The sequence below is a fragment of the Bos grunniens genome, chromosome 22 (assembly GCF_055505025.1).
Source record: "Bos grunniens cultivar Pamir isolate PY7600 chromosome 22, Bosgru_T2T1.0, whole genome shotgun sequence".
Taxonomy (NCBI): Eukaryota; Metazoa; Chordata; class Mammalia; order Artiodactyla; family Bovidae; genus Bos; species Bos grunniens.
The window spans coordinates 13,567,033-13,594,140 of NC_141186.1; the positions used below are offsets into that span (position 1 = coordinate 13,567,033).

Here is a 27,108-nt window from a genome sequence, read left to right on the forward strand (position 1 = left end):
ATGTTCACAAGCTGAACACACTGGTGTAACCACCAACACCCAGATGAAGAAACTCACCAGCAGCTCAAAAACCCCGCTTCCCCCTCCAAGCCACTGCTGCCTGCACCAGGGGTAAAAGTGACTACTAACATAGATTAGTTTGCCTGATTTGAATTTTCTATAAATGAAATTACAGAGCATATACTTGAGACCTATAGAACAACTAGCCTGTATTTTTAAATGTCAGTAATATGAACGACAAGGATAGGTTTATTACAAATTTTTTAAAAGACCAGACATAACTAAATGCAGGCTGTAACCCTTCACAAGATCATAGGCCAGGAAGGCTTTTTCATTTGCTGGGAATAACATAAATGGAACAGTTGCTGATAGTTAAATAAGGAGTGCAAATTAATAAATTAGGTGGGAATTCCCTGGTGATCCAGTGGTGAGGATTCTGGGCTTTCATTCTGGGTCAAGCGTCTGGACCCTTGGTCTGGGAACTAGGATCCTGCAAGCCTTGAGGCACAGCCAAAATAATACATACATACATGTATATACATAAGTGTGTGTGTGTATATATGCATACACATATATACACAGATATATGACTATTATTAACTTACTGAATTTGAGTATTGTACTGATTATGTAAAGTCATGCCCTTGTTTCTAGAAAACATCACATTTAAGTGTAAAGGAACATCATGTCTGCAGTTTCCTCTCAAATGGGTCAAAAAAATTAAGCAATAGGAAAATATTAACATTTGGGAACTCGAAGTGAAATGTTTACGGGAATTACTTATACTTGTTTTGTAACTTTTCTGTAAAGTTTGAATCTTTTAAGAAGAAAGGTTAATAAAATTAATGGGGTCACTTACGGAGAGGAAAAAAAAATTGTACTAAGACACCAGTAACATTTAGACGAGTAGTGAAAAATAAAAGGAAGAACGTTAAAAGATGAAGTCGAAAGGACTGCAAATAGTCACAAAGGAAAGCACAGCTTCTGTGCTCTTCTGCACCCTGAAGTTTTAAGAGACAGCTGCTCACGCGCGGCGTCGACTAAGCCAAGCCCACGAAACCCAATAGCGAAAGCATAGCCGAGCTCCAGCCGACTCCGCCATGTTTTCCCAGTGAGCATGTGTGCGCATACGTGCATACGTCCCAACCAATCGGTGCCCACGTCGGCGACTCGTTCACTACCGGGGCGGGGCGGCCTCCTACACAGGCGCAGGGTTGGGCGGGCTTTCTTCCTTCTCGCCGAACGCCGCCAACATGGTGAGTATCGCCGGTGCGGGCTCCATGTCTGACCCCTATGCCGCTCCAGCTTTGCCTGGGCTGGGGGCCGGAGGCGAGCAGCGGCGCTCAGTGGATGTTAGGTATCGTGCAGTGAGGTTCCCCGGGTGGGCAAGACACAAGAGTTGGGAGCTTTCAGGATGCGCGCCCGAGGAGCGCGTGGAGGACCGGGCCGGGCGCTCGCTGGGCCACGCGAGCGCGCTCTGGCCGCCTCCGCCGTATCGTTGCGGCGGCCAGTCGCCTAGCCCGCCCGCCGGGGCCGAAGCAGGGCAGGGCATGGTGGTCTGGCCGTGCTGGCTTCGTAGACGGGGAGGCCAGCGGGAGACTGACTTGCCACCGTTCCCTCTGTGGATTTCGTCCATCCTGGTTGTTCCATGGCACTTAGGCGTGTTCTCCTCAACATTCTTTTTTCCTGTTTTTAGCCGCACTATCATTAAATTGCAAAGACTGGCAAACTGGATCGTATTTTTAATCAATCTCGCTGTTCTCTCTCCTCCCGCCTCCCAATTTTAGGTGTTCAGGCGCTTCGTAGAGGTTGGCCGGGTGGCCTACGTCTCCTTTGGGCCTCATGCCGGGAAGCTGGTCGCGATTGTAGATGTTATTGATCAGAACAGGGTAAGTGTAAGGAAAAGTGTCACGGCTTCACATGGCAGTGTAGACGACAATGGTAATGGTTTCAGCGGCCCTTTTAAGATAGGAGTACTATGGGTGGTAGTTTTAATTAAACAGCCAGCGCAGATAGGGGTTACAGAGCAGAGGCCTGAATTGACCTGTATTACTGGGTTTGAGTAATACTTCTGTCTCTTAAACTAGGCAGTTTTAGACTAAAGGTGAGCTAAAACAGGCGAGATGTAAATCACTATGTTCAAAGCGAGTTTGGAACAAAGCCATAGAAAGCCCTGTTTCCTGTTGTCACTTATTGAGCACCACAAACTTAGGAATTGAGCAGATAGTTTTTTGTGGGAAATGGAAATATTAAATACAAAATTATATGTTGGGTTCTGTGCTTAACTATTACTGCTAAATCTTTTTAACCTTTAAGAAAGCATTTAAATATAAGAATTTGATGATTCTGAAAAGACTAATATGTAGGATATCTGCATTTTGAATACTGTTACATTTTTATACTGAGGTCATTGATCATATGTCTTCTAGGCTTTGGTGGATGGACCTTGCACTCAAGTAAGGAGACAGGCTATGCCTTTCAAATGCATGCAGCTCACTGACTTCATCCTCAAGTTCCCACACAGGTAACTATCCAACTATCACCCCTCCCATAGTTTTGTTAATACTAGTAAAAATTTGCTTAATTTCATTTAAAAATGTTGTTGGTGGTTTTGTTTTTCTCTTGAGAATATAGTAAGCAGTGTGAAAGTGAGAGCCATTTAGAAGAGAGATTTGCATTGTAAAAGTAGACAGACATTATTTACTTCTAAAATGCCCTGGGATCCGGTGGTTCTCTGGCTTTCCCTTTGTTCAAATTTCCCATTCTTTTTCTCTTGTACCCCTTTCTTTCAGGATTTGCACAACAAAGAACTTTCTATATGTGTAGTTCCCTGAACATGTGTTAGTCAATTTTAGCTTTAGAACAAAAAATACTATCATCAGTTGAACTTTTCATATGTGTTGGCTAGTATTTAACTTATCATCTCCTTATGACAGCCACCAAAGAGGTTCTCTTCCTGGCTATTCATGAGCAATTAAGGCAGTCATTCTGTGATTCTTGACATGATGTAGGTTATGGAAGTTAAAAACCGATGTGTTGCTGTGTGGTGACAATTGTTTGCAATGTAACCTGTGCTATGACTGGTTTACTTTCTAAGCATACTGGATTTTGATGTTTGAAACAAATACCAAAGTGGTTACAATTCCATTTTACGGCATTTGAACACAAATCTTTAAGCATTACTGTACAGGATAAAACAAGGCATAAGGGACAACTACATTATTCTTTATGAAAAGGAAATTGCTTTTTGCTGCTGCTGCTGCTAAGTCACTTCAGTCGTGTCCGACTCTATGTGACCCCAGAGACAGACGGCAGCCCACCAGGCTCCCCCGTCCCTGGGATTCTCCAGGCAAGAACACTGGAGTGGGCTGCCATTTCCTTCTCCAGTGCATGAAAGTGAAGTTGCTCAGTCGTGTCCGACTCTTCGAGACCCCATGGACTGCAGCCCACCAGGCTCCTCCGTCCATGGGATTTTCCAGGCAAGAGTACTGGAGTGGGGTGCCATTGCCTTCTCCAATTGCTTTCTACTCGTCCACTATTTGAGTGATATATGCATATTATTGGAGGTGATTTTTAAGCCCAGAAAGTGGAGTGGTTGGCATATTTTTATTAAAAAGTTGTGTGTTTTGAGGATATAAGACATCCTGGCTTAGTGAACACTGTTGGAACAAGTAGAAGATAACATTGTGCCTTGTGCTGTTTTCTGTGGAGACACTACAACTGGAAGTAGAAAAAACAAGGGTTCTTGTGGCACTTTTCTTGTGCTTTTTCAGAGGATGAAAAGCTGTCCTTGAATCTGTGTGACCTCAGAGCTGATTTCTTAAATCTTTGTTCTTGTTTCTTTCTAGTGCCCGCCAGAAGTATGTCCGGAAAGCCTGGGAGAAGGCAGATATCAATGCAAAGTGGGCCGCCACAAGGTGGGCCAAGAAGATTGAAGCCAGAGAGAAGGTAATGATTTAGAGTTATTTGAAGTTGGACATGTTCTGATTTTGGAGGATTAGAAGGTGGTTTGACAGAGTTCTTTTTTTTTTTTAAACACAGAAAGCCAAGATGACAGATTTTGATCGTTACAAAGTCATGAAGGCAAGGAAAATGGTAAGTTTTTGTGATTGTTGTATTCCAGCCCTGAATTTATTTGTCTGGTAATTCTGTTTGCCTAAGTTTCTAGACCACAAAGTTGACATCATAGAAGTCTTAGATGTTATAAGGGTGGTCTCCTGTACCTACCTACATATCCATACATATAGGATGGGTAAGAGTTTTGTGTGCATATATAATGAACATTTTTATTGAAATTTTTCAGAGGAACAGACTAATCAAGATTGAAGTTAAGAAACTTCAAAAGGCAGCTCTCCTGAAAGCTTCTCCCAAGAAAGCCCTTGCTGCTAAGGGGGCAGCTGCAGTAGCTGCTGCTGCTGCCAAGGTTCCAGCAAAAAAGATCACCACTGAGGGTAAGAAGGCTCCAGCCCAGAAGGCTCCTGCCCAGAAAGCTGCAGGCCAGAAGGCAGCACCTCCTCCTAAAACTCAGAAGGGTCAGAAAGCTCCATCCCAGAAAGCACCTGCTCCAAAGGCATCTGGCAAGAAAGCATGAGTGCATAAGAGGCTATTCGAATCAGAATAAAAGTTCTTTTTGACATGTTGGCAAATTATTTAATCTGTGAATTAAAGTCTTCTTGCTGGGGCTGCGTTTATGAGGCTGATTGATGGTAGGATTGTTACTGTCCTCATTGGAGAAGGAATTCCTGAGTCCCACTCTGTCCAGACTTAGATACTATCAAGTCATCACACAAAGTCCTAAGTAATGTTCTTAGGGAAATCATAATTAGACCATTGGGTTAATTTTCTTTCCCTGTACAAATATACATCTCATAAATAACTAAAATCCCAGATGCTTCTGATGCTCAAGAGTAAATTTTCTTACAAAAACACACTGTAGGTAAACAAATACTATATTTTGATAGGTCGGTTACTTAGTTTCCAGTTCCCAGTCATTTCTTAGTTTTGTTTAGTGGCATTAATAGGCAAGTGATACTGTGTAATAGTTGCCGTGATGGAGGAAATACAGGCAATTTTGGGTTACTTGTCCTTCTGACAAGGACAAGGGGGGTTGTCTAAAGTGGAGTCTTCAGCTTCCACCCAGAACAGGGGTTGTGGGGAAGGGGGGTATGAATTTCAGGCATGTAGAAGACTTGCCAGAGACCACAGGACTAGGAAGCCAGGTGTTGGCTCTGTGGTGGGTGGATGGTGTGTAAAAAGCCATAGAGTGCTTTTTAAATAGAGTGATGTCTAAAATTTACATTGTGTCCTGTTGAACGGACTGAAACATGGGACAGAAGAGTTGGGAAGGTCAGGTGGTTTCAAATTTGGCAGTACTCTTTACTCTGTAAAGGTCCAAAGCCCAAAGTGGCACTGATGAAATTGTATTGAGGTTCATGAACTGCATCTTCTAGTATTCCTAGAACTGTATATTCTAGTTAGCATTCATGAGTATAACAATTTCTGAATGCTTTTTTGTCTGAAATCTTCCCTGATAGCTCAGTTTGTGAAGAATCCATCTGCAATGCAGGAGACTCTAGTTCGATCCTGGGTTGGGAAGATCTGCTGGAGAAGGGATAGGCTACCGACTCCAGTGTTGTGGCCTGGAGAATTCCATGGATTGTATGGTCCATGGACATGTATATTTTGGGCTTCCTGGTGTCTCAGATGGTAAAGCGTCTGCCTGCAATGCAGGAGACGCAGGTTCAAGCCCTGGGTCGGGAAGATCCCTGGAGAAGGAAATGGCAACCCACGCCAGCATTCTTACCTGGAGAATCCCATGATTGGAGGAGCCTGATAGGTTACAGTCCATGGGGTCATAAAGAGTCAGACACATTTAAGCAACATCACTTTCAGTTTTCACTTTGCTTGTCTGAAAGTAGTTATTTCCCCCTTAAGAATTTTTACTTAGCACATCTGATAGAAACTGCCCAGGTGAGCCACAGACCACACAGGTGAATGGGTGTGTGCCTGGTCATTCACTTAAGTCGTGTCTGACTGTGACCCCATGGACTGTAACCTGCCAGGCTTCTCTGTCCATGGGATTCTCCAAGGCATGAATACTGGAAAGGGTTCCCATATCCTCCTTCAGGGGATCTTACTGACCCAAGGATTGAACCCATGGTGTCTTCTGCCTCTTCTGCATTGCAGCTGGATTCTTTACAGCTGAGCCACCAGGGAAGCCCCAGAGGGATTTGCCCTGACTTCAAATGCCAGTTGCAAGGCTCTCAGGCCTCTTGCAGCTGTAATTGGAGTTCACATGACTCCTTTGTTAATAGAGCTAAGGCATGTTGCAGGCTTCCCAGGTGGCTCAGTGTTAATGTGCCTGCCAAGCAGGAGGCTATCCCTGCAGGTTCTATCCCTGGTTCCAGAAGATCTGGAGAAGGAACTCGGAAACATTTGTTACAGGCCTGTCACAAAAGGTAACTCGGAACAGCCAAATGGAAATGCAGGAGTTAAGGTGTGAGGGAAGGGGCACACAACTTACATGCCCTCTCTAGCTTGCTACCCTCCCAGCACCTTTATGTTCATTTTGGGAACTGCCTTCCCTTTAGAGTTTTTATGAAATTTCATTAGGTAGGCATGTTTGATTAAATCATTGGCTATTGGTGATTAGTTAGATCCCCAGCCCTTCTGCTCCAGGCAGCTCCGGAGGTGGTGGTGGTGGTGGTGGCCAGGTCACCCACGATGGATGACTATGAAGTTGTGGTTCCTCTGCTGAGCAGGCTCCCCCCACCCATCCCCATCTTAAGTTAGGAGACCCTAGCCACCGGTCATCTCAGTCAAAAAAGACAGTCCTACCACTCTGGAGACTCCCCAAGAATTTTAGAAGAAGCTTGTGTCAAGAACTGGACACAAATACCAAATACGTATTTCTTATGTCATAGTATTACACCCTGTATCTCTGTGATAATTTGCAGTTTATGAATTGACTCAGTTAATCTGTTGAATTTATGAGTTTGAAACTATTTCCATTCTCATTAGAAACTGAGGAAGAGTTTAGTAATTTGCCAAGGCCATATAGTGAAGACAATTCGAACCTAGTCAGATCTCAGATTTCATGATTTTAGGTCACAGTCCAGACCATCAGCCACTAAGCAGGGGAGATGGGCTATATTCATTAGGTTAAGTTGCTGCTAGCAAGTGTGGGGCTTCCCTGGTGGCTCAGACGGTAAGAATCCGCCTGCAACGTGGAAAATTGTGTGCTCGATCCTTGGGTTAGGAAGATCCCCTGCAGGAAGGCATGGCAACCCATTCCAGTATTCTTGCCTGGAGAATCCGCATGAACAGAGGAGCCTGGCGGGCTACAGTCCGTGGGGTCGCAAAGAGTTGGACAGGACTGAGCGACTAAGCACACAGCAAGTGTTAGCGCCATAACTTAAAGCATCACAAGTATAATGTGGAATCTCGGTCCTTGACGAAGTGTCAACTTGGCGTAAGCAGCCACAGATAGGAGCTAATGCGCGTGCAGTCATCAGGTATCTGGCTTGGGGGGAACCATGGAGAAAGGCCAGCCTCGGGGCTTCCTAGAGAGGCGCTGAGAGCGCCAGTTGGGAGCGCTTCCGCCTTGCTACGGTCGGTGCTGGCACTCGCGCTCACCAAGTTGCCGGGAATTCCGCGATCCCATTCCCTGGTGGTGCAGTCCTCTTCATCCTGGAGCTCGCCGAGCAGAGGCCTCCGAAGCTCCGAGAGCCTGAGCCCAGCCCTCTGCTGGAGAGGAGCAATCGACCTTTCTGCCCTGAAGGGCCGGCCCGACCTCCTTCCTCTGACTCGAGGTACTCAGGGTGGGGACCGGTCACATTTGGAGTCACCTGTTTCCCAGGGTGGAGTGTTCAGATCAGGATGCGGGCTTCCCTTTTTCCCTTTCCTCCCGGGGTCAGAACTCCACTTGCATTTTGTTCTGCAGCCCTTGCAGAGGTCCAGAGGCCTGTATTACTCTACTTTCTCTACAAAAGCTTGTTTGGGATCTTGGCCAACCATGGTCAGGAGAAGCATTCAGTGCAGACTACGTAGTAATGCATTCAAAGTGGGCCAGGGATTTTCTTAAAAGTCAAATGTTCTGCAGTCCTTGACTCTTGCTTCAGATTCTTTCTAGGAATTTCTATCCTCATCAGGCAAATTTGTAGAGTGTACAAAGGAGCAGTGGCAGCATGCAGTGAATCCCTAGTGGGGGTGCAGTGAACATCCAGAGTGTCCTAAGAGTATCTTTCCTAGGATAGTGGTGAGGAGACTGAGGGAGGAAGAGGCGGTGAGTGTGAGAAACAAGATAGGGTTAGTCTCACTGTGGTTCTTTCTCCTCTTAGCTCTCCAGGTTTTTGCTTTTCCAAACAGAAAGGGCAGTGCATGAAGCTAGGGGTCATCAGCCATTCTCCAGCCATGGTCCCAGGTGAGCTGAGTGTTTTTCCAGATTTCCACATTCAGAACAGATATGAAAGGGCATTACAGGACATGCCTTGGCCAGTCCTGTGCTTAGCTTTGCATCCATCAAAGAGTATGGCAAAGGAGTGTGTTAGGGGAGTTAATGAAGGAGAATAGAATAAATTTGGAAGGATCAGGTGTGAAAAGAGGGAAGCACCAGCCTAGAAATTCTAGAAAGTGAGAATCTACGTCCAGGCAGACCGCGAGGACAGTGCACAGATGAACATGTTTGGCCTGACCAGGGGGCTCATTAGAAAGGCAGAACCTCATCTACTGAATCAGAATCTGCATTTGTACAATATCTGGGGAATTAGTGGGCAAGTTAATTGGGGAGCGCTAGTCTGTGTGGCAATACACAGAGGAAGGCCACCTCCTGAGATTAAACAGGCATGCCCACAGGAGGAGTTTGCTCTGCAGACCATGGAGTCAGGGTGCAATGAAACCCAAATTGGGAGCATTGGAGGGTGTGGATTGATGAGAGAGGTGAATTCTTGGAGGAGTGCTGAGTTTGGCGCTGAAGCCAGTACCTCTAAGTCCACTGCAAAAACTGCAGCTTAATCTGTGTTAAAAGGCTGTATTCATTGTTGGCACAAATTCATGCAGCATTAAAGGAAGTGTTCCCTCTCAAGTTTTCTTACTGATAGAGGATGATTTCAGTGAATTTCTCTCCAGAGTCCTAGACCATGCAATGAGAAAGCTGGTGTGTCATGTAATGGATGTATTATAAAATGAGAAAGCTCCATCCCAGAAACTTCAGAGCAGTGTATATTTGGTTTATTTTTCTGGACCTTGGACCATCCACTTCTGTTTCAGCACTTAAGCCAACATCAGTTCCATGTTAGGAAACATTTTAATATCTTTGGGGTCAGTCTTTTCTCTCCAGGGGCTTTGCCTAAAGTATGGTAGTCATGGGGGATTATGTTCCACTAAGAAACCTCCCAATTGAGGAATTCCCTGGCAGTCCAGTGGTTAAGACTCTAGGCTTCCACTGCAGTGGGTGTGGGTTTTATCCCTGGTCAGGGAACTAAGATCCTCCATGCTCTGTGGTGTGGCCAAACAAACCCCAAGTGACAGTGGCTTAAACGTGGCTTAAACAGGAAAAAACCTTCTCTCTCACACCAGAGAAGTCTGGGAGAGGCAGTCTAGGGCGAGTGTGATGGCTCCACTATTGTCACACATGCAGGTTCTTTCTGTCTTTCTGCTCCACCATCCTAGCACTGGCTGTCCTGCCCAGGGTTACTTCACAGTCTAAGGCGGCTGCCTGATCTCCAGCATTCATGTACATTCCACCTAGAAGAGGAGATGCTAAAAATGCAAACCTCTCAGCTCTTCTCTTTTAGAAACCTCTTAGAAGTGAGATAGATGGATGGATAGATATATTAATAACTGTCAGTCTTTGCTACAGTCTCTTACGAGAAACACTTGTTATTTGGAATCATCTAGGAAGTTCCCCCAGTCTCATCTGTTGTTGTAATAAGTGCTCAGATTTATATATTATCATGTGCCAGGTGATGTTTGCTTTACACATACTAATTCATCCCATCCTTACAAGATCCTCGTCAGCTTGGTATTGCTAGGATCACAGTTTTTTAGATGAAGAAATTGAGGCACAAAACGTTAAGTGGCTCATCTAAGTTCATACAGCTAATGGCTATAGTGGTGGAATTTGAACCTCGGGAGTGTGACTGTAGAGCTGCGTTCGTCAACCTCAGCACTGTTGCTGTTTTGGGCCAGGTAATCCTTTGCTGTGGGGGACCCTCCTGTGTACTGTAGGATGTTAAGTAACATGCACCCGTGGCCTCTAACCACTAGGTGCCGGTAGCATCACCACCCTCCGGAGGTGGTGGCAACGGAAACCGTCTCCAGACACCGCCACATATTCCCTGATGAGCACAATTGCCCCCCACTGAGAACCACAGCTCTAAAGTCTCTGCTGTTTGTCATGAATCTGTGCTGCCTCTGAAACCCACTTCCCATGTAGGGGAATCAACAGCCCCATTGATTTTTTTTAATGTATTTATTTTTGGCTTTGCTGGGTCTTCGTTGCTGCACACAGGTTTTCCCTAGTTGCAGGGGCAGGGGCTGCTCCCTAGTGGTGTGGGCTTCTCACTGTTGTGGCTTCTCTTGTTGCAGAGCACGGGCTCTAGAGCACAGGCTCAGTAGTTGTGGTGTACGGGGTTAGTTCCACCATGCCATGTGAAATCTTTCTGGACCAGGGCTTGAACCCCAGTCCCCTGTATTAGCCGGCAGATTCTTAACCGCTGGACCACGAGGGAAGTCCCCTGTTAATTTAATAATGGAGAGGGAAGAAGTGTCAGCAAGGGAATGAAGCAGAATGATGAGAGATGGAGCTGGATGTTGAGAATCTGCATGTTGCAGAGAACAAAGAACAAAGGATACATAAGTAATTAGAGAGGTGTGGAGGGTGGAAGCCCTAATGTGAGAGAAGATGGTCAGGACTGTGCTTTCAGCTGCTGACTTTCAATGAAGTAGAGGCAGAATATTAACATTCAGGGTCAGCAAAGTGTCTGTTCTCCACTGTTCAGTAAGGGAGCCACTAGCTACCTAGGTGCCTATTTAGATTAAAATGAATTAAAATTATAAATCCAGTTCATCAGTCACACTAGCCAACTTTAGATTTCCTGGTCAAGGTGTTATCTGATTTCTTCACTGTATAGTTATTATTTTTTCCCCCTGCAACTGATTAGAAATCTATTGGGAATCATTTAAAATCATGCAGATATCCTGCTTATCAACATTTCCTCCTAGATTTTGCATCTAGCAGTGGTTCTTGTCTAAACGGGTCTTTACAGTGATGGCTACAAGTCCTCTGCTTCTTTTTTGGTGGCTCTTTATTCCAGGACTCGCCCTCCCTGAAGTTCAGGCCCCTCCCTTTGCCTCCGTCCGGGGCTTGAGAAGAAGCCTGTTGTTTCAGGAGCTAGTGACCTTTGAGGACGTGGCCGTGTACTTCACCCAGAACCAATAGGCCAGCCTGGACTCTGCGCAGAGGGCCCTGTACAGGGAGGTGATGCTGGAGAATTACCCAAACATAACTTCCTTGAGTGAGTCCTTCTTCCTAAAACTCAGCTTCTGCCCTTGGGGGCTCCTGGCTTCCTCTATAATGTATGTGGGATCTCTAATACCATCAGAATTGATGCTCCATGAGCTGAGCTCCCTGATCCTCAGTTGCAGGAGTAACTAACTACTGGAGAAAGATCTGGGTTCATTTCAGTTTTAAACAAGACTTCCCTGAAATTCCGTGGCAGTCCAGTGGTTAGGACTCCACACTGCCAAGGGTGTGGGTTCAATCCTTGATTGGGGAACTTAGATCCCACAGGTTGAGCAGTGTGCCCAAAAGAAAAAAAAAACTTCCTTCTTTCCCCTTGGGAATTCTCCTGGGAGGGGCTTTGCCCTGGGGTCAGAGCACTGAGAAGGTTCCATATTCGTTCCTTCACTCTTTCAGTTCCCTGGAGGAGACTGTGACCCCATCTCCTCCGTGTGAGAGTCTCCTAAGGCCTTCTATACACACTTCCAGTGACAGTGTGGACTTCCTGTGCTTTCAGAGCCAGAATAAGCTTCCTGGGCAAAACAGTTTGAGCCCTCCTTTCATCCCCAGAGTCTCTCCACTCTGGCCTCCCTTCGTCTCCTGGGACGTCATTGCTCTTTCCACCTGGCAAAGCGGAGGGTAGACTGAGAGGGGTCCGAGGAGACTCTCCTCAACTTTCTATTCCTTTTCTGTGTCCTTCAGCAGCATTTCCATTCCCCAAACCAGATCTGATCTTCTGGCTGGAGCGAGGGGAAGAACCAGGGCGCCTGGATCCCTGGACACTGGTCAGGGGAGAGGACCCGAGAGGCACCTGCGGAGGTAAGCAGGAAAACCTGCCATTCTCTTCTCCATAGAGCTTCAGCCCCAAACTGGAAAAGACGAGTCCAGACCTTTCATTTTCTGTCATTCTTCTTTGTAAAGCTAAAGGATTTCAAACCTTTACTAGTGCAGATAGACTTCTGTTGATTAACTTAAGAATATATACAAAACAGAGAACTTGTTTCTGTAAGGACATTTTGTATGTGTTTGTGTGTCTGTGAGAGAGAAACTGTAGCAGAAGAATGGACTTTTTATAAATCCCTAAACACTAAATTGGGAAGTAGCTTTTGAAAGAAACCGTATTTATTTGGGGGAGTGTTTTTCTACTTTTGTTAAAAAAAAAATGCCGTTGGCAACTTGATAGAGATTGCATAGACTCTACAGATGACTTTCAGCAGTACTGACTTTTGTTTTTTAAGATTTATTTATTTATGGCTGTGCTGGGTCTTCCTTGATGTGTTCAGGTTTTCTCTTTACAACGAGCAGAGGCTCCTCTTCTTGTGGCGCAAGGCTTTTTTGTTGCAGTGGCTTCTCTCGTCGCGGAGCACAGGGTCTGGAGCACAGGCTTAGTCGTTGTGGTGTACAGGCTTAGTTGCTCCAAGGCATGTGGGATCTTCCTGGAACAGGGATTGAACCCGTGTTCCTGGCATTGGCAGGTGGATTCTTAACCACTGGACTACCAGAGAAGTCCAGTTTTGACATTTGAACAGTATTAACTCTCCCAGTTCACAAACATGGAGTATTTTTCCATTTATTTGTGTCTTCTTTGGTCGTTTTCATCCATGTCTTGTAGTTTTCAGAGTAGAGATCTTTCAGCCCCTTGGTTAAATTTATTCCTAAGTATTTTAGTGTTTTTGATGCTGTTATAAATGGGATCAATTTCTTTATTTCTCAGAAAACTCATTGTTAGTGTATAGAAAGTATTCAGATTTCTATATGTTAATTGTATATCCTGCAGCTTTACTGAATTCACTGATTAGATTTAACTATTCTTTTTGTTGAGTCTGAAGGATTTTCTATATTTTAAATCTTGTTATGTGCAAATAGAACAAATTGTATCTCTTCCTTCCCAATTCTGGTACCTTTTATTTCTTTTATTTCTTTCTTCTTCTTTTTGTCTGTTTGCTTTAGCTAGGATTTTCAGCATTGTGTTAAATTGGAGTGGTGAGAGTGGATGCTCTTGTACCTAATCTTGGAGGGAAAACTTTCAACCTTTCACTCTTGAGTATGATGTTAGCTGTGGGCGTTTCATTTATGGCCTTTTTTATGTTGACATATGTTCCTTCCCTGTGGCGGTGGTTTAGTTGCTAAGTCATGTCCAACTCTTGTGACCCCATGGACAATAGCCTGCCTGGCTCCTCTGTCCATGGGCTTCTCCAGGGTTAGAATACTGGAATGGGTTGCCATTTCCTTCTCCAGGGGATCTTCTCAACCTCAGAATCAAACTAGTAACTCCTGCATTGTAGGCAGATTCTTTACCAACTGAGCTACAAGGGAAGCCCATGTTCCTTCTCTACCTAATTTGCTAAGAGTTTTTATGGTGAATGTTGAATTTTGTGAAATTCTTTTCCTTTACCTATTGAAAGTGAAAGTCGCTCAGTTGTGTCAACTCTTTGCAACCCCATGGACTGTACAGTCCATGAAATTCTCTAGGCCAGAATACTGGAGTGGGTAGCCTTTCCCTTCTCCAGTGGATCTTCCTGACCCAGGAATCGAACTGGGGTCTCTTGCATTGCAGGCACATTCTTTACCAACTGACCTTTCAGGGTAGCCTTTAACTGTTGAGATGATCGTATGATTCTTTTCTTTCATTCTATTCATGTGAAGTTTCACATCAGTTGATTTGTAGAAAACATGTTTATTTATTGGGAATGAGTGGTTTCTTTTTTTGTCTTTTGGGTGAGGGATCTTCGTTCCTCAACCAGGGAGTAGAAGAACCCCTGCCCTGCTGCAGTGGAAGCACGGAGTCATAGCCACTGGGCTGCCAGGAAATTCCCCTTTTTTGAAAGATAATGAATTGAAGTTAAATGTAAAGAACTATCCACAGATTTGGTGGAGAGTCTTTCTCATTCGGTCGCCCCTGTTCTTAAACTCCCTCAATTCCTAATGCTATTCAGAACCTCTGTAAACCAAATGCCCTTTCTTACTCACCCCAGTTCTGTCTTCATCTAGTGCCTTTAGATTGACTCCAACACTTGAGCCCACCTTGATGTAAAAAGCTTTCCCAGGGGCCCACCTGCAGTTGTCAGTGTCTCTCTTTGCCACAGCTGCACATGGTCCATTAGCCTGTCAACAGCTTTGTCCAGTAGCACTTTTATTCAGTGATGGAAATGTTATGTATCTGCACTGTCCAATATGGGAGCCATTAGCCACGTGAGCACTTGAGATGTTGGTGATACAACTGAGGAACTGAATTTTTAACTTGGTTCCATTTTAATTAATAGCCACATGTGGTTAATGGCCCTAATCAGACAATGCAACCTAAAACAATTTAAAACACAGCCTCCAGCTGCCTCTTTTAGTTTCTAGATCAGATCAGTCGCTCAGTCGTGTCCGACTCTTTGCGACCCCATGAATCGCAGCATGCCAGGCCTCCCTGTCCATCACCAACTCCCGGAGTTCACCCAGACTCACGTCCATCGAGTCAGTGATGCCATCCAGCCATCTCATCCTCTGGCGTCCCCTTCTCCTCCTGCCCCCAGTCCCTCCCAGCATCAGAGTCTTTTCCAATGAGTCAACTCTTCGCATGAGGTGGCCAAAGTACTGGAGTTTCAGCTTTAGCATCATTCCTTCCAAAGAAATCCCAGGGCTGATCTCCTTCAGAATGGACTGGTTGGATCTCCTTGCAGTCCAAGGGACTCTCAAGAGTCTTCTCCAACACCACAGTTCAAAAGCATCAATTCTTCAGCGCTCAGCCTTCTTCACAGTCCAACTCTCACATCCATACATGACCACAGGAAAAACCATATCAAACCCTAGTGGGCGTCAGAATCACTTGCAGCGCTTGTTAAACACAGACTGCTGGATGCCACCTCCAGAAATTCTAGTTTGGTAGACTGGGGTAGGGCCTGGGAATCTGCATTTCTAACGAGTTCCCAGACCATGATGGTCCTGGGACCACACTTTGAAGACCTCTGTTCTTGAGAATCTTGAACTGTGTTTTTAAAATTCTGGGTTGCAACTCCTTAGTGAGTTGTGCTCACCATTTAAAAAGTAGACTAGATTGGGCTAGACTTAAATAAAATAGACCAAACTAGTATAAAATCCATCATATATTCATCATTCTTATTAAGGGTAGTGTTCTTCAAAACTCCTGTTTCCATGGGATCTAAACAGTGAGTCATGGTCAGAAACACTTGAGAAACACTAAGCCACAAGTTTCACTTGTCAAATCCTTGGTGCCTGGAAAGGCAAACGTGGCTTCTCTGTTGTAGCGCCACCAGTAAGAGTGTGGGTCCCCCTTCCCCACCAGTGGCCGTCTGCAGTCCTAGAAGGGTCTGAACCAGCCATGTCTTTTTTCCTTCCACAGTTAAGTCTCTCTCCCACTGGACAGCACACAAGTTTTGCAATTACGTTCCTTTTATGAACTCCTCACAACCTGCAGTATTACAAACCGTCCTTTCCCCAGTCAGGCCTGCAATATAAAACATTTCTTTAAACATTACAAAATATTCTAAAGCATTCGGACAGTTTCTTGCCTTCACGGGGGCTTTGAGATCCACTGTTGCAGACAGCATCTTCCAGCCCTCTGGATGCTGTGTGCTGTGAGAGCTGCTTACCCAGCTCTTTTTGCTCCAGATCTTCTTCTTCAACCTCAGCTCCATCTGCTTTCTTTTCTTTTGGCCATGCGTTGTGATTTGTGGGATCTTAGTTCTCGACCAGGGATTGAACCCAGGGCCACAGAAGTGAGAATGCTAAGTCCTAACCACTGGATTGCCAGGGAATTCCCTCCCTCTGCTTTTTTAATTGCTTCCCATTCAGCATTTTCTCCACCCTATTCCTGTTTTTTCTTTTTCCATTTGTCTCCATTAATAGTTTTTGCTGTCTGTAATGATTTTGTTGTCCTAATGGCATTGCTTGCTTTCTTTACCTCTAATATTTTTACTTTTCCCTCAGGGTATCATCAGGAGGCTATGTCTCTCTCCAGAAGTACACATGTCCTGGTCGTGGCATTAATAGTACTGCTTAATCCCTTTCTCCTTTCAGTATAACTAGGTGACTATTATGTTTTCTTTTATTTCTTTTTTGGGATACCTTTATCATTATATAATACCCTTTTTTTGTTGTTACAGTCTTTGTTTTAAACTGTATTGTGTCTGGTATGAGTATTGCTACTCCAGCTTTCTTTTTATTTCCATTTCCATGGAATATCTTTTTCCATCCCTTCACTTTCAGTGTTTCTGTGTCTTTATTACTTATTTAAAATTTTTATTTCATATTAGAATACAGTTGATTAACAGTGTTGTGTTTCAGATGTACAGCAGAGTGATTCAGTGATATCATGTTATATTTTCATCATGGTAGGTGGTAAAACCAAGACTGAGAATGGAGGGCAGAGTGCAGAGCTGAGGATTTCAAAGGGACCAGAGTCTCACAAGTTGATAATGGAGGTGCTGCTGGTGGATGTTCCCAGGCACCCTCTCTTTGAGAAGAGCTTAGAGAAGCTGCAGCTGTATGACCCAGGGAAGAAAAAACACTCAAAGAACGGCGATTTCACAGATTTGCCAGTCCAGGATCATCCATCCTCCACTGTTGAAAGAGAAGAGATAGCCAGACAATTGCAAGGAAGCCGTGGTGTCTGCATGCATCTCATTACTAAGCAGGGCCTCCCTAGAGAACAGGTATTTTATAATTGTGGTGAGTGTGGCAGATATTTCAACCAACATTCAGACCTTCACCAGCATCAGAGAATTCACATGGACAAGAAGCCCTACAAATGCAAAGAATGTGGCAAAGTCTTCAGATATAACTCAAATCTGTCACGGCACCAGAAGATCCACATTGGGGAGAAACCGTACTCTTGCCAGGAATGTGGACAAGCTTTCAATCAAAACTCGCACCTCCTTCAGCATCAGAAACTCCACGGGGGAGAGAAGCCCTACGAATGTAAGGACTGTGGGAAAACCTTCAGCTACAACTCAAAACTTATCTGGCATCAGCGAATCCACACTGAGGAGAAACCCTTTAAGTGTAAGGAATGTGGGAAGGCCTTTAAGTGTAACTATGACCGTGTCATCCATGAGCGAATTCACACTGGGGAGAAGCCGTACGAATGTAAGGAGTGTGGGAAAAGCTTCAGTTCAAATTCAGTCCTGATTCAGCATCAGAGGATCCACATTGGAGAGAAACCTTACAAATGTAAGGAGTGCAGCAAGGCTTTCCACCGGAGTTCACTGTTTCTCCAGCACCAGAGGTTCCACACTGGGGAAAAGCTCTATAAATGTAACGAATGTTGGAAAACTTTCAGTTGTAGCTCACGCTTTATAGTACATCAGAGAATCCACACTGGGGAGAAACCTTATGAATGCCAGGAGTGTGGGAAGGCGTTCAATCAGAAAATCACCCTGGTTCAGCATCAGCAAGTTCACACTGGGGAGAAACCTTATGAGTGTAAAGTGTGTGTTAAATCCTTCAGATGGAGCACAAGTTTCATTCACCATCAGAAACTGCACACCAGGAAGAAACCCGACCGAGTTACAAGGCCATCCCCAGTGAAGCCCTGCCGCCCCACTTCAGTCCTATCCCCTCTGTCTCCCCAACATGCGCGACCTGCCCCAGCCATGCCAGGGGCGCCCCTGTCTTGTCCACAGGCACCGCTGCTTCCTACTTCTGTGCCTCTCTTCCTGCTGCTCCCCTCATCGGAAATGGCCATGTCTTCACCTGTCCAAGTTGTGCATTTCTTTCAGAATCATGCTTCTCCTTGGAAGTCAACTACTCATAGCCTGAACCCTTTACCTCATTCCCTGTGAGCTCCTGCATGTCCCCAACTCCATCATCCCTAGAGTGGCAGACTCCTCTGGGCTTCTGCTCATGTCTTTAAAGATACTCTTCTGGTCTCCTATAAGTAAGTCATTATTGTTTTCCCAGCTCCACTTAAGTTCTCATACTTAAGGACGAAGTTTGATTACCCTCTTCTGTCTCCTGGTAGGGCTTCCCTGGTGGCTCAAATGATGAAGAATCTGCCTGCAGTGCAGGATACCTGAGTTCAATCCCTGGGTCGGGAACATTCCCTGGAGAAGGGAATGGCTACCTACTCTAGTATTCTTGCCTGGATAATTCCATGGCCAGAGGAGTCTAGTGGCCTACAGTCCATTAGTTCAGTTCAGTCGCTCAGTCGTGTCCAACTATTTGCAACCCTGTGGACTGAAGCACGCCAGGCTTCCCTGTCCATCACCAGCTCCCAGAGCTTACTGAAACCCATGTCCATTGAGCCAGTGATGCATCCAACCATTTCATCCTCTGTCATCCCCTTCTCCTCCGGCCTTCAATCTTTTCCAGCATCAGGGTCTTTTCTAGTGAGTCAGTTCTTCGCATTAGGTAGCCAAAGTATTGGACTTTCAGCTTCAGCATCAGTCCTTCCAATAAATATTCAGGACTGATTTCCTTTAGGATGGACTGGTTGGATCTCCTTGCTGCCCAAGGGACTCTCAAGAGTCTTCTCCAACACCACAGTTCAAAAGCATCAATTCTTTTTTTTTTAATATAAATTTATTTAATTGGAGGCTAATTACTTTACAATATTGTATTGCTTTTGCCATACATTGACATGAATCTGCCACTGGTGTACATGTGTTCCCCATCCTGAACCCCTCTCCCACCTTCCTCCCCATCGCATCCCTCTGGGTCATCCCAGTGCACCAGCCCTGAGCACCCTGTGTCATGCATCAAACCTGGTCTGGCGATTCGTTTCACATATGATAATATACATGTTTCAATGCCATTCTCCCAAACCACCCCACCCTCGCCCTCTCCCATAGAGTCCAAATTACTGTTCTATACACCTGTGTCTCTTTTGCTGTCTCACATACAGGGTCATCGTTACCATCTTTCTAAATTCCATATGTATGTGTTAGAATGCTGTGTTGGTGTTTTTCTTTCTGGCTTACTTCACTGTATATAATAGACTCCAGTTTCATCCACCTCATTAGAACTGATTCAAATGTATTCTTTTTAATGGCTGAGTAATATTCCATTGTGTATATGTACAGCTTTCTTATCCATTCGTCTGCCGATGGACATCTAGGTTGCTTCCATGTCCTGGCTATTATAAACAGTGCTGCGATGAACATTGGGGTACACGTGTCTCTTTCAATTCTGGTTTCGTTGGTGTGTATGCCCTGTAGTGGGATTGCTGGGTCATATGGCAGTTCTATTTTGTTTTTTAAGGAATCTCCACACTGTTCTCCATAGTGGCTGTACTGGTTTGCATTCCCACCAACAGTGTAAGAGGGTTCCCTTTTCTCCACACCCTCTCCAGCATTTATTGCTTGTAGACTTTTGGATCACAGCCATTCTGACTGGTGTGAAATGGTACCTCATTATGGTTTTGATTTGCATTTCTCTCATAATGAGTGATGTTGAGCATCTTTTCATGTGTTTATTAGCCATCTGTATGTCTTCTTTGGAGAAATGTCTGTTTAGTTCTTTGGCGAAATGTCTGTTTAGTTCTTTGGCCCATTTTTTGATTGGGTCGTTTATTTTTCTGGAATTGAGCTGGAGGAGTTGCTTATATATTTCTGAGATTAATTCTTTGTCAGTTGCTTCATTTGCTATTATTTTCTCCCATTCTGAAGGCTGTCTTTTCACCTTGCTTATAGTTTCCTTTGTTGTGCAAAAATTTTTAATTTTGATTAGGCCCCATTTGTTTATTTTTCAAAAGCATCAATTCTTATGCACTCAGCTTTCTTTATGGTCCAACTCTTACGTGCACACATGACTACTGAAAAAATCATAGCTTTGACTAGACAGACAATTGTTGGCAAAGTAATGTTTCTGCTTTTTAATATGCTGTCTAGGTTTGTCATAGCTTTTCTTCCAAAGAGCAAGTGTCTTTTAATTTCATGGCTGCAGTCACCATCTGCAGTGATATTGGAGCCCAAAAAAATAAAGTCTCTCACTGTCGTCTTCGTATCTGAGGTTATTGATATTTCTCTGGCAATCTTGATTCCAACTTATGCTTCATCCAGTCCAACATTCCTCACGAGGTACTCTGCATATAAGTTAAATAAGCAGGGTGACAATATACTGCCTTGACATACTCCTTTCCCGATTTGAACCAGTCTGTTGTTCCATGTCCAGTTCTAACTGTTACTTCTTTACCTGCATAGATTTCTCAGGAGGAAGGTCAGGTGGTCTGGTATTCCCATCTCTTTAAAAAATTTCCACAGTTTCTTGTGATCCACACAGGCAAAGGCTTTGGCATAATCAATAAAGTAGATGTTTTTCTGGAATTCTCTTGCTTTTTCAATGATCCAACAGATGTTGGCAATTTGATCTCCAGTTCCTCTGCCTTTTCTAAATCCAACTTGAACATCTGGAAGTTCTTGGTTCACATGCTGTTGAAGGTTAGCTTGGAGAATTTTGAGCATTACTTTGGTAGCGTGTGAGATGAATGCACTTGTGTGGTAGTTTGAAAATTCTTTGGCATTGCCTTTCTTTAGGTTTGGAATAAAAACTGACCTTTTCCAGTCCTGTGGCTACTGCTGCATTTTCCAAATTTACTGGCATATTGAGTGCAGCACTTTCACAGCATCATCTTTTACGATTTGAAATAGCTCAACTGGAATTTCATCACCTCCATTAGCTTTGTTTGTAGTGATGCTTTCTAAGGCCCACTTGACTTCACATTCCAGAATGTCTGGCTCTAGGTGAGTGATCACATCATCGTGATTGGGTCATGAAGATCTTTTTTGTATAGTTCTTCTGTGTATTCTTGCTACCTCTTAATATCTTCTGCTTCTGTTAGGTTCATCCCATTTCTGTTCTTTATTGTGCCCATCTTTGCATGAAATGTTCCCTTGGTATCTGTAATTTTCTTGAACAGACCTCTAGTCTTTCCCATTCTATTTTTTTCCTTTATTTCTTTGCATTGATCCCTGAGGAAGGCTTTCTTATCTCTCCTTGCTGTTCTTTGGAACTCTGCATTCAAATGGGCACATCTTTCCTTTTCTCCTTGCCTTTGACATCTCTTCTTTTCTCAGCTATTTGTAAGACCTCCTCAGACAACCATTTCGCCTTTTTGCATTTCTTTTTCTTGGGTATGGTCTTGATCACTGCCTCCTATACAATGTCACAAACCTCCATCCATAGTTCTTAAGGCATTCTGTCTATCAGATCTAATCCCTTGAATCTGTTTGTCATTTCCACTGTATAATCATAAGGTATTTGCTTTAGGTCATACCTGAATGGTCTAGTGGCTTTCCCTCTTTCTTCAATTTTAAGTCAGAATCTGGCAATATGGAGTTCATGATCTGAGCCATAGTTAGCTCCTGGTCTTGTTTTTGCTGACTGTATAGAGCTTCTCCATTTTTGGCTGCAAACAGTATAATCCACCTGATTTTGGTATTGACCATCTGCTGATGTCCATGTATAGATTCTTGGGGTTGCACAAAGAGTTGGACACGACTGAGCAAGTAACACCTTCACTTTCCCCTGGTACGAAATGGTAGTGTTCGTTCCTTTTTCTTTTTCTGACTGCACCATGGTGCTTACTGGATCTCAGTTCCCTGACCAGGGACTGAACGCAGGCCAAGGTAGTAAAAGCCTAGAATCCTAACCATTGGGCCACCCGGGAACTCCCAGTAGTATTTGTTCCTTTTTTTTTTTGGCTGCTTCGAGTCTTTGTTGCAGCATATGAACTCTCAGTTGCAGCATGTGAGATCTAGCTCCCTTACCAAGGATTGAACCTGGGCCTTCTGCATTGGGAGCACAGAGTCTTAGCCACTGGACCACCAGGGAGGTTCCAGTATTTGTTCTTTATCATGCCCAGTTGTGGCCTACCGTCAGTCCACTTCTGCCTTCTAATACTAGAGTTGGAAGAGTTCATAGAACATTTTGGGTTTTGGGAGGATGGCATTACAACTGAGAAGGGCTATTGTAATTCACCAAGTAGAGGAAATGCAGTCTGTGGGAGGAAGTAACCATAAAAACTATCCAGTGGTTACTTTCAGAATTTCAGGAGAGCTCTTTGGTGGGGCCAGTAGCAAAGTTCACTGTGGGGCATCTAGCCTTGGATTTCTATTACCTTGATAATGACCATTATCAGGATCTTGTGTAACCAAGCTAGAGAGCAGGAAAATAATCAGTGACAAGAATATGATTGAAAAAGGATGTGGTTTTTCTGTTTGGGTTTCTTTGCTACTCCCATCCATGTCACTATTTAACTTTAGTGCCTATTCAAGTATGTAGGTACAAAAGTGACTTGTGCCATTGAGGGCAGGCCTCTGGGTGTGTCTCTAAATTAGACACGGGGTGATCTTGTTGGCATCACAGTGGGAAACACCGGAGGGAAGAGAAGCCCAGCCGTGACTTGCTGCTGCTCCTGTCTTAGAGGAGAGCCTGCTCCTGGTCAGTTACCATGCCTGCCCTCACATGTTCACATCTGCTCCACGGCCCCTATCAGTCGTTTGTGAGGGGTGGTACTTTTTATATTTAATTTGATTATTGTTATTGTCATCTTATGTTTTGGCCAAGCTGGGCACCATATGGGATCTTAGTTTCCCGACCAGTGATTGAACCTGAGCCTCCTTCATTGGCAGTGCAGAGACTTAACCGCTGGACCACCAGGGAAGTCCTGGAGGTGGGGTGCTTTTGAATTAATTTTCTAATTAACGATTTTGATAACACAAGAGTTTAAAGGATGCTGATCTGACCAGATGTTATGATCTCACTGGCTTGATCACACTTTTCATCCAGTGGTTAGATGCCCTGTCCTTTCTCAGAATGACAGCTTCAGACAGTGTAGTGACATAGAAGTTACTTTTAAATAATTAGATGGGGATGGATACTAAGAAAATGATATGTACGTTGGGCATAAAGATTGGGTTTGGATTTTGGTTAGGTTTATTGAGATATACTTTATAGACAGTTACTTCATCCTTTTAAATATACAGTTTGGCGAGTTTTGACAAATGAATATAGTTATATAATTGAGACATAGAAAATTTTTATTAGCCCCAAAAATTCCCTCAGCATAGGGAGAAATTTAAAAGATTGGTAGGGTGTTAAGGATTTTTTCCTTTATTCTCATTTCTTGATAAGGTTTATGTAATACAAGAGACTGCTGCTGCTGCTGCTGTTGCTGCTAAGTCACTTCAGTCATGTCTGACTCTGTGCGACCCCATAGACAGCAGCCCACCAGGCTCCCCCATCCCTGGGATTCTCCAGGCAAGAACACTGGAGTGGGTTGCCATTTCCTTCTCCAATGCATGAAAGTGAAAAGTGAAAGTGAAGTTGCTCAGTCGTGTCCGACTCCCAGTGACCCCATGGACTGCAGCCTACCAGGCTCCTCCATCCATGGGATTTTCCAGGCAAGAGTACTGGAGTGGGGTGCCATTGCCTTCTCCGATACAAGAGACTAACAGGCACAAATCAAACTTATTTACCCAACTGTGGTCAGAGCTTCCACAGTATGCAAAGATGCCTTATCCAGAATCATTGTAAAGAAAAAGTCAAAATGTAGGGGAAATGACAGTAACTATGGTTTCATTATCATATTTCTGACACATGTGTTGCAGAAATCAGTACTCAAGAAACCAGGCACCACACTTGGAGAGTTGGAAAACTCAGGATTATTATTCCCGCGGGCCCACGGGAGTTAACACTCCGAGCTCTGAGCCCCGAACAAAGTGGTTACAGAGATATTATAGACAGACTATAGTGGGCAACACTAGCTGTTAATAGGCTGGTTTAAACTAAGGGGTTTTGCACACGGGAATAGCAGTCAAGATGGGGAGGGGGGTGCCTCACCTTTACATGGACAGGCATGATTAAGCAGCTGTGCAGGGGCTGGGCATTTGCAAAGAGCAGGACAAGGATGAGAGTTAAGCTCCAGTTCCTAGTATTGTAAGTCCCCACTTTCTGAGACTACGTGACCTACGTGATCCAGATTTTGCAAGGAGCAAGCTGAGTTATAGAGGTGCGAAGGAGCAGGAGGTTATGTAAAATTTTAACTTTTTCTCTTCACATGCACACCTATAGAGATGTGTGTGTGTGTTGGAAATAATATATATTTATATGTAATATATGTATGTGTGTGTGTATATATGTATATAAATTTTGTCCTATTTACTTCCCCAAAACACTGTTTAATAAGAAGGGGCTCAAGGCACCTGAGAGGATTATAACGAGGAAGGGCGGGACTAAGGACTCTTGCAGAAAAGAGGAACTTCTAAACAGATTATACCAAGAGAGGAAAGCAAGAAGTGTAGATGAAGTAAACAGATCTGCTCTGGGCTGGAAGTGGCTTTTGAGTCTTCCCAGCCAAGAGAGTTATCATTTTCTGACTTTTGGTAACTTCTGTTTTCCCATTTAGTTCTTCCTTTACTCATTAATTCAACAGGCATTTAGGGTTTCCCCCTGTTGTTAATTGAACATTATTAATCAGTCTCCACAGCACCTACTAGGTGAAGGGTGAGTAATGGGCCATTCTTTCTAACTCAGGGCTCAGGGTTGTCAGGTGTCTGGCACTTCATTAGATGTTCTGGAGTTTTTTTGAAAAGGGCCATAATGTAGCTCACAGAAAGGATAGATGTGTAAAAATAAACTTACACATAGTGTTCTTTCACAACTTTCTATTTTTTTTCTGAAAGTGAAATAACAGTATAACCAGTTGACCTCCCCCACCCCTGCCGATTTGCTTGAGGACTGCCTGCTTCCCTCCAGAAAGGTATGTGGGTGTCATTTTACCTGAGTTCAGTTCTGAGACATTTGCATTGACTGATGACTTGCTAAATATATTATTTAGGATCTGTTTAAGAATAGCAGAGACCCACTTGAATTAACTCAGATATACTTAATTTATTATGACTCCTGTGTGTATCCTGGCACCCAAGGGTGAGGTTACAGCAGAGGGGTCTGGAGGCTAGAAACCCAGTCAGAACTTCATGCAACACTCAGGCTCAGTCTAAGCAGGCTTTGCACCTTCCACCTCTTCTCCCCTCTTTGAATTCCTGTTTTCTTCATCTCCAGGCACAGGGCAGAATTTGCTACAGGTCCCACGTTTACAACTCCATTCTAGGGACCAACCCAAGCATAATCTCCCAGGCTTGAGTCCATATTCTTAGGAAAAACAATCTGTATTGTCCAGTTTAAGTGCTTACTTCTGGCCTGCTCTCCTCTGAGGGTAGGGTGGTTCACACAATGCAATGAGCTTCTGGGGCCCCGCCCTGTGGAAAGGGAGCAAGTACCCAAAAGATATCTGTGGCCGACTTCTTTGATGGCTATCTGTTGTTTTTTTCTTCTTTTGCTGTGCCACACAACTTGTGGGATCTTAGTTCCAACCAGGGATTGAACCCAGGCCTGGGAAAGCATGGACTCCTAACCACTGGACCACCAGGAATTCCCTACAATCTTCCTGTCATTCCTGTAGTCCATGTCTCCTTGCAACAAAGATAACTTTAGGGAAGCTTTGGGCAATTTATCTTTGACAATCTTCCACCAGATACACTGACTATCCTCCATTAACATTTCCTGGCTCATAGTGAGCTCAGTCTGTGCATTCAGATTCTCCTTTTTGATGGCTTGTGGCTGACCAGGATTGGGGTAGATTTGCTGGTGGGCTTTTGTGAAGTGACTTCCCTTATGGCTTAGCTGGTAAAGAATCTGTCCGCAAGGCGGGAGACCTGGGTTTGATCCCTGGGTTGGGAAGATCCCCTGGAGAAGGGAAAGGCTACCCACTCCAGTATTCTGGCCTGGAGAATTCCATGGACTGTATAGTTCATGGGGTTGCAAAGAGTCAGACATGACTGAGCGACTTTCACTTATGTGAAGTGGGGATATGCCGCCAATGATTTCTTCTGTGCTCTATGTTCGGGGTAAACAGGTACTTCTGGTCATGGACTGAGGGAGGCTCTGTGGCTCTTGGATCTTTTTCTTTGGGATGTATGTGTGTAATTAACTCAGCAGTGGCAAGGCTGACTCTCTAGTTATAGCTCTCCATCTTGTTCATTTCTGTTTATAGTTCTCCTGCTTTTCCTTCTCTTTTCACAGTCATTCCAGTGTGGAAGCTGGGTTGCTGATAAGAAGAACAAATAGTGGCATGATTTCTCCCCTACAGCAGCTTCCACTGCCTTGCCTCTGAAAAGAATAGGCCTCTGGGAGAGTATTTCCGGTGAGTAACATTCGTCTGGTAGAGATTTACAGGAACATCTTTACCTGATCATGACCTGCCCTCTAGAACAAAGGATTTGACATCAAGAAGTCTGCAGCAACTAACCACGCCCCTCCCTTAACCTTTCCTATAAAAGGGCTTTGCTGAGAACTTTTGGGGAGCTTGGGGTTTTTAAGGCATGGGCCACCCATCTCCTTGCTTGGCTGTGCAATAAACCTTTCTCTGTTCCAGACTCTGAGATTTTGGTATTGTTTGGCCTTACAATGCGCTGGGCACATGGACTTGTGGTTCCCTAACATTTATAGGTGAAGGTTCAAAAGCCTAGCCAAGAAAGGGCTTACAGGAGCCTGGCTAGAGTTTGGTCAAGGACAGAATCTTTATCAATGGTTATGGTCACTGGACACTGATAGGGCCCACATGGCACCTCATTGTTAAGATGGCTCATTATGTTGAGCTCAAA

At 44.4% G+C, this 27,108-nt stretch overlaps 2 protein-coding genes and 1 long non-coding RNA gene across 3 annotated transcripts; all 3 read left to right on the plus strand.

The window, feature by feature from the left end:
* The first annotated feature begins 1,220 nt into the window (after positions 1 to 1,220).
* Positions 1,221 to 4,649, plus strand: RPL14 (ribosomal protein L14). The gene is made up of 6 exons (XM_086366046.1): positions 1,221 to 1,256; positions 1,788 to 1,889; positions 2,430 to 2,524; positions 3,849 to 3,948; positions 4,042 to 4,095; positions 4,304 to 4,649. The coding sequence occupies exons 1-6, from the start codon at positions 1,254 to 1,256 to the stop codon at positions 4,589 to 4,591; spliced, it is 642 nt and encodes a 213-aa protein (XP_086222172.1). The 5' UTR covers positions 1,221 to 1,253; the 3' UTR covers positions 4,592 to 4,649.
* A 6,531-nt stretch (positions 4,650 to 11,180) lies between these two features.
* On the plus strand, positions 11,181 to 18,408 carry ZNF619 (zinc finger protein 619). Its single transcript, XM_086366047.1, has 3 exons — positions 11,181 to 11,516; positions 12,203 to 12,319; positions 16,844 to 18,408. Exons 1-3 carry the CDS (start codon positions 11,483 to 11,485, stop codon positions 18,286 to 18,288), a joined length of 1,596 nt encoding a protein of 531 aa, XP_086222173.1. The 5' UTR covers positions 11,181 to 11,482; the 3' UTR covers positions 18,289 to 18,408.
* Positions 18,409 to 24,324: 5,916 nt separating this feature from the next.
* Positions 24,325 to 26,878, plus strand: LOC147348080 (uncharacterized). Its single transcript, XR_015150970.1, has 2 exons — positions 24,325 to 25,205; positions 26,528 to 26,878. It is a non-coding gene; the product is annotated as an uncharacterized LOC147348080 (long non-coding RNA).
* Positions 26,879 to 27,108: the final 230 nt, after the last annotated feature.